Below are 15,391 nucleotides of genomic sequence, written 5' to 3' on the forward strand. Positions count from 1 at the left end.
GAAAAATGCAGTTGCTTGGCTTATTCGTATAGTTCTCGAAGCGAGAAAGGGATACGTGACCCAAGCCGGGAGAAAACAGGTTGCTGGTTCTGGGATACCGAACCACATAATCTTAGAGGAGAGGGTACATGTAAAGTTTTCTTGCGTGTTTGTAACTATTTAGAAAGTATGTTTTCTGGTACTTTAACTCCATTACCAAGTGCTAATTTCATGTTCTTTTGTACATATATATTTATATATTCTTAAAAAGAAAGGTCGGTGGTGTTTTGATTTTCCAGCATACACCCTTCAAGTTTCCTCAATTGTCTTTTTACACTCTGCTGTAACGCCCCAAAATTTGAATTTTTTAATCCACTAGTATGTTTCCTTATGTATTAGTATGAAATAAAATAACTAAGCTATTTAACTTAGTTAAATAGTTAATCAAACAAGTAAGGAATAAAACTTAATGTCAATAGTGACCAAATAGTAAACAAGGACTAAAAGTGGGAAAATAGGTTAAAGATTCTATTAAATAGAAAACTTCAGTGGTTAGCGTGTGTTTATGTGTGTGTGTCGACACCCAAGGAGAACAAAGAAGAAGGTTCTCCCAAACACTCTAAAATCCAGAAATTTAAGAAGGATTTGAAGCTAAATCAATGTATGAATGAAGAATCCTTACCATCTCATGCTAATGAACATGTGGTAAGTTATAAATTTTGATTTGGTGATGTTTAAAGAAGTGGGTTATGATCAAACCATGAAGTAGTATGGAATTAAGTATGAGGAGGTGTTAGAATCACCATATAGGTCTTGGGTTATGAATGATTTGGAGTAAGTTGATGTTTGGAGGTGAAACCCACTTCTAGTGGTGAAGATGGCGACATGGGTGTGTCACCCATGTCCAATCCTTGTTCAAATCTTGTTGTGCTTTGTTGTATGTAATGCATTCTTGTTAGGTAGATTGAATGTGATATGAATTTGTTGATGTTTTTGTGTTAATTGATGAATGAAAGCATGAAGTAGGAAGTAAAGCATGAAACACTTGTACATTATGCATAAATTGTGGTATGCACACCAAGTGTTTGATGAAATGCCTAGGTGAGATTAATAGATGAAATGGTATGCAAGTAATGGATGAAGTCGTATAATATGGGGATATGATGTATTTGATGATAAATAAACATGAGAAATCTATTTTTAGATGGAATTCATGTAGGATTTGGTTGGCCATGTTATTTGGTAAAAGTATGCATTAGAATATTGTACTCCATGTTGGAGTGGTATGATGTTTACTACATGTTTGAATAATTGCTTAATCAAAATTGATAAGTAAAAGTACTCTAAATGTGAAGCATATGCGATCATTAGAACAGGATGAAGTTAGAATGATGTTGGGTTGTTAAGCATAGGTCATGGTGTTAGTTGTAGAATTATGTTACTAGAATGAACAAAATTGAATATGTTTGGTGTGTGCATATAACTAGATGATCATGTGGTTGTATGCTTATTGCATCGTGAGTATGAAATGTATATAGTGTCATTAGTATAGTCTACTATAATGACATGGATGTATGAGGTTAAGTCGAAAGTTCATATGATAAATCGTTGACTTTCTGAAAGTCAACTGTGCATAAGTAGCAATGTTAGACTTTTTGTCACAATTGTAATGTTATAGAAAGTCATATGATGCATGTTATATCCATATGTGTTATATGTGATGACGTAATGAATTACATGAGTTTAAAAAGATTGACTTGTGGAAATATGCCTTATGCTTGTTAGAATTGACTAATGAAAGTCAAATGTGAAACATGAATTTGATATGATCGTTAATATGTACAATCATGTATGCTAACAAGAATGTGAATGCGATGACATGAAAGTATAGGGATCATGTCAAGATGGATGGAAGCATGGAAGGCTAACGGGTCAAAAGGAGGCGAGGAAACGGATGCGAATATGGACACTTAAGGTAAGTGATTTATGGAATCACTTATTTATAAATGAAGTTTGGTATGCTGTATATAGAGAACCATGTAAGAAGTTACGGGTAAGGGTAAGTACCAAGGTAAGTTCATATGAACTTCGTCTATCCTTAATGTAAATTAGGTTGATAGTCTCATCATGTTAATGGAATGTTCATCATGTTACTGAAGTGTTCATTATATTAATGGAATGTTCATCATGTTACTGAAGTGTTCATCATGTTAGTGGAATGTTCATCATGTTACTGGAATGTTCATCATGTTAATGTAATGTTCATCATGTTACTGCAGTGTTCATCATGTTAATGGAATGTTCATCATGTTACTGAAATGTTCATCATGTTAATGTAATGTTCATCATGTTACTGGAATGTTCATCATGTTAATGGAATGTTCATCATGTTACTGAAGTGTTCATCATGTTAATGGAATGTTCATCATGTTACTGAAATGTTCATCATGTTAATGTAATGTTCATCATGTTACTGGAATGTTCATCATGTTACTGAAATGTTCATCATGTTACTGAAATATTCATCATGTTAATGGAATGTTCATCATGTTACTGAAATGTTCATCATGTTAATGGAATGTTCATCATGTTACTAAAATGTTCATCATTTTACTGAAATGTTCATCATGTTAATGGAATGTTCATCATGTTACTGAAATGTTCATCATGTTAATGTAATGTTCATCATATTACTGGAATGTTCATCATGTTAATGGAATGCTCATTGACGTGAGGTCGAAGTCTCAATCAAATTTAATCCAATTACTACTAAATAGTTAGTGGCAAGTGGGTATCGAACACAGGAAGTTTGTGGAATATGTGTTATTTAAAGGTTTAACTAAGTTAACTAAAATTAAACTAATTGCGATGAAAGTAAAGTTCAAGATTTGGTTTGATTGATTTGAGTTTTAAAACTAAGATTACTTTTCTAATTGCAAAATGAAAGTTTTGGTTTGTAAACAATTTAGAGACAAATGACCATCTTTAGTTTCCGGTTTGTTTTGACGTTTATGCTATCATTCCACTAGAAAGAACTACATAGACATAGTTCATGTGTGATTACTTGTAGTGATGAAAGGGAACTAAGTACTCAGATTCCTAGAAACTGAGGTTGTTACCCGATGATCAATTAACCCTTACCTAAGCCTAATTCCACCCATGATATCTCGATTGCCAACGACACCAAGAACATATGGTTTCAAACTAGATTAACATAAGAATCAACAATTTACTAACAACCAATCACACACCATAACAAACAAAACATAAAGATAAAGTTTGCTATTCTAGAAATAAGGAAATCAAAGCATAAAGTCTTACAAACCTTCAACTAAAGATAGTCATAACAAGTTTAGCCACTCATGGCTCGAACAAACATCATAAACAAAGTCTTGATCTTCAAACAAGTTAAAAACATCAAACTAAAGATTACTATTGTCTTCAAGCTCCAAGAACAGCCAAATTTCGTCTCCAAAGTGTGTGTAACTGAAATAGCATGATTAGAGACATAAAAACCCATCAAAATGACCAATTAATGCATAAGTTACAAAAGTTCTTCATACGGCGCCGTAAGCTACGCTGAGCGCCGTAGCTTACGGCGGTCACTGGGTCAACGGAGGTCAAAATGGCGCCGTAACCTACGGTGCTAGCCGTAGGCTATGGCACCTAATGTTTCCTTACGACATCGATAGACTGGACTACGGCGAAGATATTGGCACATGTTTGAGTGCCGTAACCTACGGCCAGAGCCGTAGGCTACGGTGTTGCCTGAAGTTGCTTCTTTTATTTTCTTTGTTGAATGTTGATTTCTCCACTTTTTTTCTTCCATCTTGCAACTTCCATCCAAACTTCACAAAAGCCAATCCTTATGCTCTTTAGCACCTACAAAACCCATTATCATGTAGATCACAAGTTCTAACAATTAATCGTAATAAGCATGGAATGTGTGTATTATTAAACCTTTTAAGGGTTGTCCTATGGACCACCCGTCACTCATCATCTTACTGAAATGTTAATCATGTTAATGGAATGTTCATCATGTTTGTTGGAAGTTAGTCGGTTATGTTTATTTGCTATTGCATTGATTTGTGTTGATATGTTTGTAGGTAAGGCTCCATTTACGAATAAGTGAATATGACTTGTATAGTTGTATGTATGTATGTAGATATGGAACTGTAGCGTGTGTAAGTACTGTGAACTTGTATGTACGCACATATGAATGGGATACGTATGAATGTACTTAGATATATGAAAGTGTATACACGTGTTGTAATCTAATAATTGTGGATCACTGGTATATGTATATGTGAAGATGTGGGTTTTCAATATGTTTGAGATTACGTATCCCTAACCATGTTACTATTGAGAATGAAATGGAGTGCAGGTATGGGAACGCCGGACTCTCGAGGAATTGATGTCGGACTCGAGTAAGTAAAATTGAGAGGATGTTTCAATGGAATACCTTACATAGTTAGAATGTGATGTAGCCTTTGAAGTATATGTATTAAATTATATTTGATGTCACCATGTGCTAACGTGTTGGTTATATATGGTGATCGCAGGTTAGTCAGATATTCATGATGGACAAGTGACGAGGGTCGAGTTGAAGATCATGGATTGTACGGGAAAGTGGTCACGTTGTTTGTAATTATTTGTTAACATAGTTACATTAAATAAATGATGAATGATGTATTTATGTTAAAAAGGGTTGACCTAAACAGTATTCAAGTATGTTAGAGTAGTTAAAAGAAAGAAATTTTACGATTCATTTTCCACTGCGTCGTTTTGGGTCAAATCATGATTAGGGTCTTACATCTCCTCTCACACATGATTGGTTTTCCTCTTTTTACCTCATATGCCATGATAAGTCTATTCACTCTTTTCATATTCTCCTATAATTTTCACTATTTATTATAATTTAACATACTAATATTATCATATTATTTAACTAATGTTTAATTAATTTTTTTACACCAAAACTAAGTATTTGAATGGTTCTTTTATTTTTTTACACACAAATTATGTATTTTAATTCGTACAACATCTGCGTTTTAACGTAATTTTTGTTTGAAAACAAGTCGGGTTAATTATAAAATGTTTTATTTTATGTATGTTTTGACGTAAAAATTGTTTGGAAATAAATGAGGTCAGGTATAATACGTTTTCATTCGACAGTTTAAATTTGAGTTACTATACATTTCCATGTAAATTTAGTACGGAAACGAGTCTAATCGATTATAGTCTATACTTTATCACGTTGTGTATGATGCCGCTACACGTGTTTATTTTATGTCCTTTTGAGTTGGTCTACGTTTCAACGTATATTTTGTTTAGAAATAAGTAAGGTCAAATATAATAAATTTTCATTTAACGGTATGAATTCAAATTACTCTACGTTTCAGCGTAAATTTAGTTCGAAAATGAGTTAGGTTGATTGTAGTCTATAATTTATCACGTTGGACATGACGCCGCTGCAACGCGCAACGGGTAAAACAACTAGTTCTACATAAACTCAAATGTTCCTGATTCCTGTACATATATAGTTCCTGAGTTGGGCTATATTCTCAAACAATAATGTTTTAGTGTCGCCACTTGCCTCTTATTTTTTGTTTCTTTATTATAAGAGAAATTTACGAAAATAGCCAAGAATAAGTTTGACTTACCACAATAGTCATCTCATACGTCGGTGGAGCAGGGCTTCACTGATTACGAGAGAGCTTATGCGTCTGCAGGGCTCATTCATGCGTCCGCCAATATAGAAGTCACACGTTTCTCAATGACATCATGCGTCCCATGCGTCCATGACTTATCCCATGCGTCCGTGACTCATAAAATTTACTTTTAGGAGATTTGAGTCATCCCATCATCCCATGCATTGCCGACTCATCCCCATGCGTCCGTGACTCTTCCCATGCGTCCGTCCCATCATCTCATGCGCCAACTCATCCCATGCGTCCGTGACTCATCCCATTCGTCCGTGACTCATCCCATGCATCTCATTGTCGTACTTGCTGCTTCATCTATACACGCATCCATTTAAAGAATTAAGAACACATAAGAGAGGTGATGCCACGTTCCAATGACGCATAAACCGGCTATTTTGGTAAGTAAACTTTATTATTGGTGATTTTCGTAAATTCCTATTATTATAATAAAAAGATTTAGAGGATTTGGTACACAAAAGTGACAAGACCGACCGTTTTTGTTTTCTTCTAAGATATCCATTTATAATTAATTGAATAGCTACAGTAGCAAATAACGACAAAATTAGGATAGCAGCTTTAGAAACTAATAATTAATGAGATAACTTTCATGTGCACGCCTCATCACCACATACCCAAGCTAAATAGTAGAAACTACCATGGTTTCATCAACCAGCAACAGCCATATCATCTCTTTGTGTACCTTTCTGGTTTGTTGTTATTGCTACTCTTGTTCAGCTAAAGACACTATCACAAGGGGGGAATTCATCAATGATGGTGACAATTATTTAGAGTCACCAGGGAAGAAGTTTCGAATGGGCTTCTTTCCACATGGGAACACAACGGAACTAAGACGATACGTAGGGATCTGGTACACAATGGATCCAAAGACCATTGTGTGGGTTGGAAACCGGGATAAACCAGTGCTGGATTACACTGGAGTTATTACTGTTGCCGAAGATGGTAACTTTAAGGTGCTAAATAAAGATGCAAGTGTTTACTTCTCAACAACCACAGGTAACATAGCTCATTATTATATCAATAGGAGAAAGTTTTTGTACAAATAATCTTAACATACTAAACATACAAATTGAAGAAAAACTCAAAAAGACAAGGTGACATTTTTGTAATTATCAATAACTATCAAAGTTACTCTACAAATATACCTAAAAAACCTAAAAAAAAAAAACTAAAAAGAAACCTAACCCCCCTCCCCCCAAGCTAAAATACTAAAAACTAAACTCCCAAAAAACTTTAAAAAATCTAAAAAAATAAAAAAAAAAACACACAAATCATTTTATTTTATATTTTTAACATTTTTAATAAAAAATCGCTACTTTTAGTAGCAGCAAAAAAAATTTTTTTTTTTTGCTAACAAAATTTAGTGATTTTTTTTATAAAAATATTAAAAAGAAATTGTGTTTTTAGGTATTTTTGGTTGAGTTCACATTTGTATAGTAACTTTGATAGTTGGTGGTAATTACAAAAATGTCACCTTGTCTTTTTGAGTTTTCCTTCAATTTGTATGTTTAGTATGTTAAGATTATTTGTATTTGATCTTTTGCCTATATCAATAACTAGTATTTAGGGGGGGTGTTTGGCTAGCTTTTATGTTTTGGTTTATGCTTATATTTTAAAGTAACTTATTTTCTATCATTTGATAAACTCTTTTTAAGTGTTTGGATTAGCGTATAGCTTATTTTCTATCATTTTGAGTAACTTACACCCTTACATAAATAAGCTTCTTCAAATAAGATAAAAAAACATCTTCAAATAAGGTTCTCCAATTTAGCTTATATAAGCTAATAAGCATAAACTTAAAAAGCTAAACCAAACACCAAGTTAAGCTTATTTTGTAAAAAAAAGCTAAAAAGCTATAACCTTTGTTAAAAAAGCTAGGCCAAACACCCCCTTATACGTTTATCCATGTGTCGTCATTAATTACTTAAAGTCTGTAGATATTTAGATCAAATTATAGGACATTTCAACATCAGGATGTCTAATATAAGTGTGGAGTCTGAGTTATATCAGATCCTGTGAAACTCTAAACTGAAAGTCCTAAATTTAATTTGCGCTCATAATGTATTGTACTCAAAAGTTGAGTTTACTATTGTTTGTTGTCCTTGTACACTGTAGAGCGATGTCCTACTATTACTCAAAAGTTGAGTTTATTATTGTTTGTTGTCCTTGTACACTGCAGAGCCATGTCCTACTATTACCATAATCATCTCTATATGACATTATCTGTACTTCAAAATCAAAGCTAATCGGAAGATACATTGTTTTCGGACAATTTTATCTCGAAGCTGAATATAATTAGAGGGAAGGTAAAGACTCTAAAAAAGCAAAACTTTTTTAAAACGCCAAAGCCTGGGGTCTCATCGGTTGGATTTATTCTTCAGAAAATAGTCCTTAAACCGTAGAATTTCACTAAATTAGTAGCGGAAACTTTAACATAAACCATCACTCAATTACAAAAGCAAACATTTGTCTTTAACTAGGAGACAGTAACTGTAAGTGGGATGGTAGTTGTCCAGCGGGAGCCTTTGCCGCGAGCCAGCTAGCAATTAACCTATCCAATTAAGCTAATATGTATACTAAAAGTTCTAATTTAAAGAAGGCATTAAATAAATTTAGTGTAATGTTTAGCAAATACACTATTACATCACATACATACAACATTAACCTTTATCTTTATCATTAAGGTAGATTATACAACCACTGGTGGCCCCGTAGGTCACTACACTATAATTGTAGCCCCGTAGGTAACTTTCTATACTTGTGACCCTGTAGGTAACTGCCTATACTCGCAACCCCATTGGTAACTACCTATACTCTAGCCTTACAGGTAAACTGCCTCTACTCGTTGCCCCGTAGGTAACTGCCTATACTGTGCTCCTTACGTGTCAGGCTCACGATCATGGATCATGTAACATGACTTGTAGCCTTGTTTCCCTAATACTATGCATCATTACTTTAACTTTATCTTTCATTTACCTCACTTTCATATATCATAATCGGGTTAAATTTAACTAGAAGACCATTTCTAAATATTACATTAATTAATTAAAAAGGTTTTCTATATTATAAGGGCTAGTACCCCAAAATTGTTTCATTTTGTGATACTATCTTTTATACTGGCTTTCATCCTTTAACTTACGTACTATTCATTGTGTTACTTTACCGAATATGCAAATCCTCAAAAACATGTCTAAAAAGATGTCTAGAAACTCACGTGGACAATTGACGTGCTTAGAAAGTAACTAATAAATTACACACAAACACAAACCGGTTTTAAGGTAAAAACACAAATATACTATCTATACACGTTCTAGGCAAGCGTACCTACCAATATATAGTATAACTAAGGTAAGTACCTAAGTATCAATCCGTGGACACGAAATCTATTAACCTATCTCTTTCGTGATATCTAACCTAAGTAACCTTTAAGGACCAAGAAAACACTAAGCAACCTAGTGAATAAGTTTGTGAAAACACTTATAAGAAAGATAACCAGTTAAGTTCCGAATCATTCTAATACTTCTGCAAAGTAGATAGTTATGGTTTTTATGACAAGCTCATCACAGTTGACACTAGTAATATAATGAGGATGTAGTGTTAAAAAGTTAGAGCCTTCTCAGGTTAACCCATGTCCCCAAATAACAGGCTAGAGACACACCTACTTCTTCGGTTCTAAGTAACTAAGTCATTTACACATCCTTTGTGATTAAATTGTTTCTTATATTGTTCTAGTAACAATATATTAACGAACCGAGCGAATTACTATCTATGTTACTCAATTTAAAACAAGCACATAACTAGTTTTCAAACCCTTTTATTCAGATTCTCCGTAAGTGACCCATATGATTTACTAACCCTCAAACAAGTTCGTCCTTTACCTACTAAGTATCCAACCCTAGACTAACGATCGATATATAGCCTAAAGATAAACAAAACAGATCTAGCATGCATAACCTCATAGAAAGATCTGAATCATCCACACAAACTCATTGAAATATCAATACTTATCATATAAATTACATACACAATCACAAGTTCATGAGAAAACCTTTCTAAAAACACACTTTGATAACAAAATCCACCATATCATTACAAAGTATCAAGAATCATCCTAACCTTACTAGATACTGCGTGGCTAGCTACTCATAGTAACAAACAAAACTAGAGGATTCATCGAATATATGATTGAATCTAAAGGAAAGTGATAATACGAAGGGTCTAACTCAGTAAGGATCATGTCTCGACCTCCTGTACACTATTCTTCCTTGAATCTTCTTCCGTTGATCCGATTTTCGTCTTCTTTCAACAACCCCTTCCTCGCTATTCTTGTTCCTTATTTCGCAACTCTTAGGGTATCCGTGTGGGATATGACCCATAACAAGAATTTGGGTTATAGCTTGTAAGTTTTCCACATGTTGCATTATCACATTAGAGTTTCATTTTTTTAAGGTGGTGCACTTACAGAAGGCCCACAACTCGTCGCTCACTTACTGGTCTATGACCCGTAAGGGTATCAGCTGGGCTAGCCTTCTTTGTATCTTTAGTAATCTCCTAAACTTGCCCAGAAATCATTCATTTCACTTAGGAACATGTAAATCTCTCATAAACAAATATTTATCCATTCCACAGAAGATTTATAACAAACAACCATGAAAAAATGCTGGTTTTAACACTATGAAAATATGTTGTCTTTCAGACACATCAACGATTGCTCTACAATTAACTATCTGACTAAACTTGACTGACTTAGGAACCCCCTATCAATCTACTCAAGGATCACGTTATCATATCAACTTTTCACTACAACCTACTTTTTTAGGCGTTACATGTTGCTATAACATACATTTTGTCACTTGTTACTGTTAGGTCTAAGTTTAAAAGGTTTGTGAATATAAAACAGTTAAGATTAAAACAATATCAAATTGTATAACAAATGATAAATAAGCACAAACCAGAAGTCATCATCAACAATTGTTTTTCATTAATAATCCAAAATATTACAAATAGATCTCTAACAGGTGAGATCTATCTATACCAAGTACGAAAGCTCTTATTATGATTTGCTGACATCACGCTGATAGTGGCATCTAACATTTCTAACCGAAAAAGATTCCATAGATGTTGCAAACATCTATGCAACTTTAACATCTGATCTAACTATGTTAAACACTTATACAAAACAAGAATTGTTACATTAGGAAACAACTGTTTAGACTATCCTCTATTGCTTTGATCCAAACATCTGTTTGGCCAAATATATGTTTGGTTTTCTACATCAGACCTATGCTCTTCAACAGACTTTAGCCTTGAACAAAGGTTGTTTCTTTTTGAACAGCGGTTCTAAGGCTTTGATCAGATTTTTGCTTGTCTTCAACCGATGCTCTGATTTAGGTGTTCAAGATTCAATATCTTTGAGGAGAATCCGGTTCAAACTTATGTCTATTTCTTGTTCAGATGATCATGTTTTGGCTCTGAATATCCTCTGTTCTTTTGTAGGTGAAACAGTCTTCCCCTAAACAAATGATGCCAAAACAGATGTTCATTTGATCAATTTGTATTCCTCTTCTACTTTTCTCTGACTTATGCTTTAAACTGCTTTTCAAAACTATCTGAGAGTAAGTCATCAGCATCTCTTTCGAGTAGAAGACCTAGTAGATCTTGCAGATCTTCAATTTCTAGGCTCATCACACTATTCATTGAAGACTTTTTCACTTCTCCATTTTCCCTGACTATTGTTAATTCATGGCTTACTCTTTCTATTGACCATTTTAGAAGTTTAGAGGCAGATGAAGTTATTGGGACTGATTTTATTTGAAGAGGTGCGGGAATATGTTTTCCCAAGATTTGCCCAAGCAGCTCCTCTAGTTTGGCATCTGGATGCCCGTACATAGGTTCATTTTTGATCCCTTCCTTCCTTATATCATATTTATACTTTTTCAGATGACATATCCTTTTGTCTTTTTAGATGGCTTCTAACCATTGAGGAGGCATGTCTTGTAGGTGGAAGTTCAGAAGGATTAACCATTGAGCTTATAGGTAAATCTTCATAGTTAGGGCTTTTGGGGACCTAGGGATCTATAGCTCTTAATGCGTCAAGTTTTTTGTAGTTCTATTTGATTGTTGGCTCATCCCACCTGGCCATGGATTGCATTGAACCAAATTTTGCAGCAACCGTCTCCTCCTTCATTCTTCTTAGTTCAACTAGTTTTTTACTAACAGATTTTCTATCTGCAACCCAGTTGGGAGGAGTGGGCTTGATGTCTGGATTGAGCTTTAACATCTCTATCCTTGTGATCTCTTATAGAAGGACGTCTGTAGTCTAACCAGAGAATTGACTTCTTGAGGCTCTATAAAGCTTATTTTTCATGATAAACTCTAGATAGTATTCCTTTAATTCCTTTTTAAGGTCAGGGTTGCTTATCTTTGTGAATTTGGCAGACATGATTTGCGGAGCTTCCTTATCACTTTTCCCTTTGCTTTTGGAAGTAGATATCTTTTCAGTCTGTTTGACTTTCCGTTCCAGTTACTGTTGTACATTTTTAGGATTTTGATATCTTTTGAGGGATGGTTAGGTGATTTGGTTGATGTCAGTTGTGGAGTAGAAAGATTGTATCTTTTTTGATACATTTTCTAACTTCAATGGGTCAAGTGTGGTAGAATGTAGTTTTGTAGGTGGAGTTGTGATGATGAGTGTTGTGGGTTTTATAGGAGATGCATCAAGAGTTTCTTCATCATCATCTTGGACAATGAATTTAGTTTTCCTAGTTCTAGTTTGAGATGTTTGTGTTTTTTATGGTGGTTGTGGGAGTGGTGTTGTTGGTTTTCTTTTGTGGATGAGAAGTCCTTTAGGGGACTTGTGTGTTGATGGTGGTGGTAGTGTAGTTTTAATCTTTGTTGACACTTTTGTAGTGACAACAAATGTTTGGACAATGGAAGCAGTGGTTTGAGTGGTGGGTGTTGTGATAGTGGTTGGGATAGTTGCAACAGTGCTTTCTGGAACCTCTATTTAATAACCTTGGTTATCTTGAATTTTCTTTCTTTCAATGATTTCCTGCACTGTTATCTGCATATCAGACCTTTTTCTACTAGTTTTTCCTCTTTTCTTTCTCTACTGCTTTAACAATTTCTTCTTTTCTTGCCTTTTTAAGTTCAACATTATCAGACCTTTTTCTACTAGTTTTTCAAGGATAAAGTCTTTGATGGCTTTAACTTCTGCCTGAGTATCTTTGTACTTGACTTCCACCATATGTCTTATTAACTAAACTTGCATGTTATGTTTTTCTTCTACAACTTGCTTTTGAAGGGGTAGGTATGGTTGAAGTTGTGCCCACATTTCTGCTGCAATGTCTACATTTGATAGTGGAGTTTTAAATTTTTGTACTAAAATCTTCATCGAACATCTCTTTTATTTCTTCAACTGATGAAGAGACTATTGTCTCAACAGTTGTTACCTTTAAGGGGGTCTTAATGATGTAACCATTGTCCAACTGTGAGACTGTTGTCTCTACAGTTGTAGTAGCTGCCCCACTTGAAATTGCTACAAGTGCCTCTTGGGACACTGGTGGTGTAGCCTCCTATGCTTTTGGGTTGCACTGATTTCTGAGCTTGCCTTAGTTAGTTGTTGAAGTATATTGTCTGTAATTTGTTGTTGAGAGGAACTAGATATGTGCAAGTCAGTTGTATCAATTGCATCAAACAATTTTTGGAATGATGATGAAATTGTTTTAGTGGGTGGAGGTGTGGAAAGAAAAGCAGCCATGGGAGAGAGACTTGATCAAAGATTCAAGTGAGATATCCCCCTCTTGATTTGGTTCTCCTATGTTTACAACACTCTCCTTTTGTGAGGATGAGGGAGGAGTTTGGATAGGTGGAGATATTTGTTGCATTTGTGTTACAATAGGTACCTTTAGCATCTCAACCCCCGAGGATACCTTTTTTGGATAGGTGGAGATATTTGTTGCATTTGCATTTGGAAAGTGCAGACGGGATGGGAATGGAAATTGTTTTTTTGTGGAAATGTCTGGTGTGTATTCCACAGTTCTGGGTTGTGCAACAGATGTTGTAACATATGTTTCTTGGTTTTGCAAATTATTTTCTTCTCCCACATTTTCTTGGCTTTTAGTTATCATGCGGGTAAAAGTTTCATTTGAAAGACTATCACTTTCAAGAGCTTCACCTTGTTTAAAACTTTCTTGTCTTAAAGCATATTTAAGGTAAAAGCTTAACAATCTTGGATAAAGTAGAAAAGGATTTCCAGTTCCTCTTTTGATTGCTTTTATGTTTGCTACCAAATCCATAAACAGTGTCTTGGCTAGCTTGTAATTTGAATTTCTCAAGATAGCATTCCCAGATACTGAGTTTTTAAGGGTATTTCATTAGAAGCAGTGGTCTTTGCAGACAAGCCAACTAAGAGGGTATGGAAAAAAATTCATTTATGGTTGGAACTTTGGTTCAAAAAGTGTTGCTGCCACCATCTGAGTTTCATAACCCCTTCTATGAACTCATTATGGAGATCATTTTTGGGGAAAGTTTCCATACCTGCCAAATCTTGTAGTCTAAACCTATTGGAAATGAATTCTGAAGTTATCTCACCAAGTTCCTTATTGATGGTATAGGTGATGCTGTGGAGCCTTTTGTTTTGGAGAGAAATTTTTGCATTTTCCCAAAAATCCCTGAGTGTGGTTAGATGAATGGGGTCTTTGAAGTGAGTATATGATGGTATTTTGATGAAGTGATGGTGTCAATGATGTTGTTGAATACCGTATTCTTGCTGTGTTTTACAAGATACGACAAGTAATTGTGAGAGGGCTTCAATTCGAGAGCCATGGTGAGATTTGGTCAAATTCAAAGGTTTTTCTCTTTTGAAATGCTTTGATTTTTATAAGTGTCGAAGATGTATGTAAACTCTGTTTATCAAGGGTTTTTATAGGGTTCGAGAATCTAGAATGCCAACGTGGCTAACATTAACTTTTTGGTCTACGTGGTTAATTGTTATTCGTCGTGGCAAACCACTATTCAGAATGGGGGTCCTATTGAGTAAATCCCTTGAAAAAGAAAGATAAGTTTTGTTTTCAAAATAACTATTTGAAACCTCTGTTGTGCTCAACAGATAACTGTGTGACCAAATCAGTGGTTTGAGCTTTTGTTTGACTTTTGGTCAACAGATGGATGGAAAGCCAAGTTTAAACCTCTGTTGGGTTAAACAGAGTTTTGAGTAAAAACAATGTTTGTTTAATGAAAAAGTGGATTTGTTTGACTTTTGTAGTCAAACAGTGGTCAGAGAATCAGTGGTTCTTTTTGTCTTAAACAGTAGTTAACCATGGTTAAACAGTGTTTTGAATCACTGAAACACATGTTTTACTCTTTTGAAAAGAGTTTTGTTTTTGTTGATTCTATCAATCTTTTCTTGATTTAAAAATTGCATTTTTTTGGTTTTTTTTTGTTTCAAAAACAATATATTAATGTTGCAAGAACCTTTTTGGTGCATTTTTGAAACATTTTCTTTCTTTTATTAGGATCGAGATATGTGCTATGGTATCATCTATTTGCACTTTTGAGTTGCCAACAGATGTTCCTTGCAGACAGTGGTGAAATGGGTCAATTTTGCAGATATTTGGAGGTCTCAACCACTTCATCAGCTCCTAGGGATTGGTCATTTGTCATAAGAAGTTTTGTACTAATTCTAACAT

The 15,391-nt window shown here is 34.5% G+C and overlaps 1 protein-coding gene and 2 long non-coding RNA genes across 4 annotated transcripts in view; 2 read left to right on the forward strand and 1 right to left on the reverse strand.

The window, feature by feature from the left end:
- Positions 1 to 479: 479 nt before the first annotated feature.
- On the forward strand, positions 480 to 4,754 carry LOC110881470. 2 transcript variants are annotated; one of them, XR_002559747.2, is made up of 3 exons: positions 480 to 684; positions 1,866 to 1,954; positions 4,542 to 4,754. It is a non-coding gene; the product is annotated as an uncharacterized LOC110881470 (long non-coding RNA). The 2 variants fall into 2 exon arrangements; XR_002559748.2 differs by having other exon boundaries at positions 481 to 684; positions 1,871 to 1,954.
- Positions 3,247 to 4,437, reverse strand: LOC110881471. Its single transcript, XR_002559749.2, has 2 exons — positions 3,661 to 4,437; positions 3,247 to 3,465 (listed from the first exon to the last, which is right to left on the reverse strand). It is a non-coding gene; the product is annotated as an uncharacterized LOC110881471 (long non-coding RNA).
- Positions 4,755 to 6,242: 1,488 nt separating the features above from the next.
- The window catches only part of LOC110884735 (G-type lectin S-receptor-like serine/threonine-protein kinase At4g03230), a 40,650-nt gene continuing 31,501 nt past the window's right edge, over positions 6,243 to 15,391 (forward strand). Inside the window, exon 1 of the mRNA XM_022132447.2 lies at positions 6,243 to 6,698. Within this exon, the coding sequence (XP_021988139.1) occupies positions 6,341 to 6,698 (358 nt within the window). The 5' untranslated portion in view covers positions 6,243 to 6,340. The remainder of the gene's footprint in view (positions 6,699 to 15,391) is intronic.

This window comes from Helianthus annuus, chromosome 10 (assembly GCF_002127325.2).
Source record: "Helianthus annuus cultivar XRQ/B chromosome 10, HanXRQr2.0-SUNRISE, whole genome shotgun sequence".
Lineage (NCBI taxonomy): Eukaryota > Viridiplantae > Streptophyta > Magnoliopsida > Asterales > Asteraceae > Helianthus > Helianthus annuus.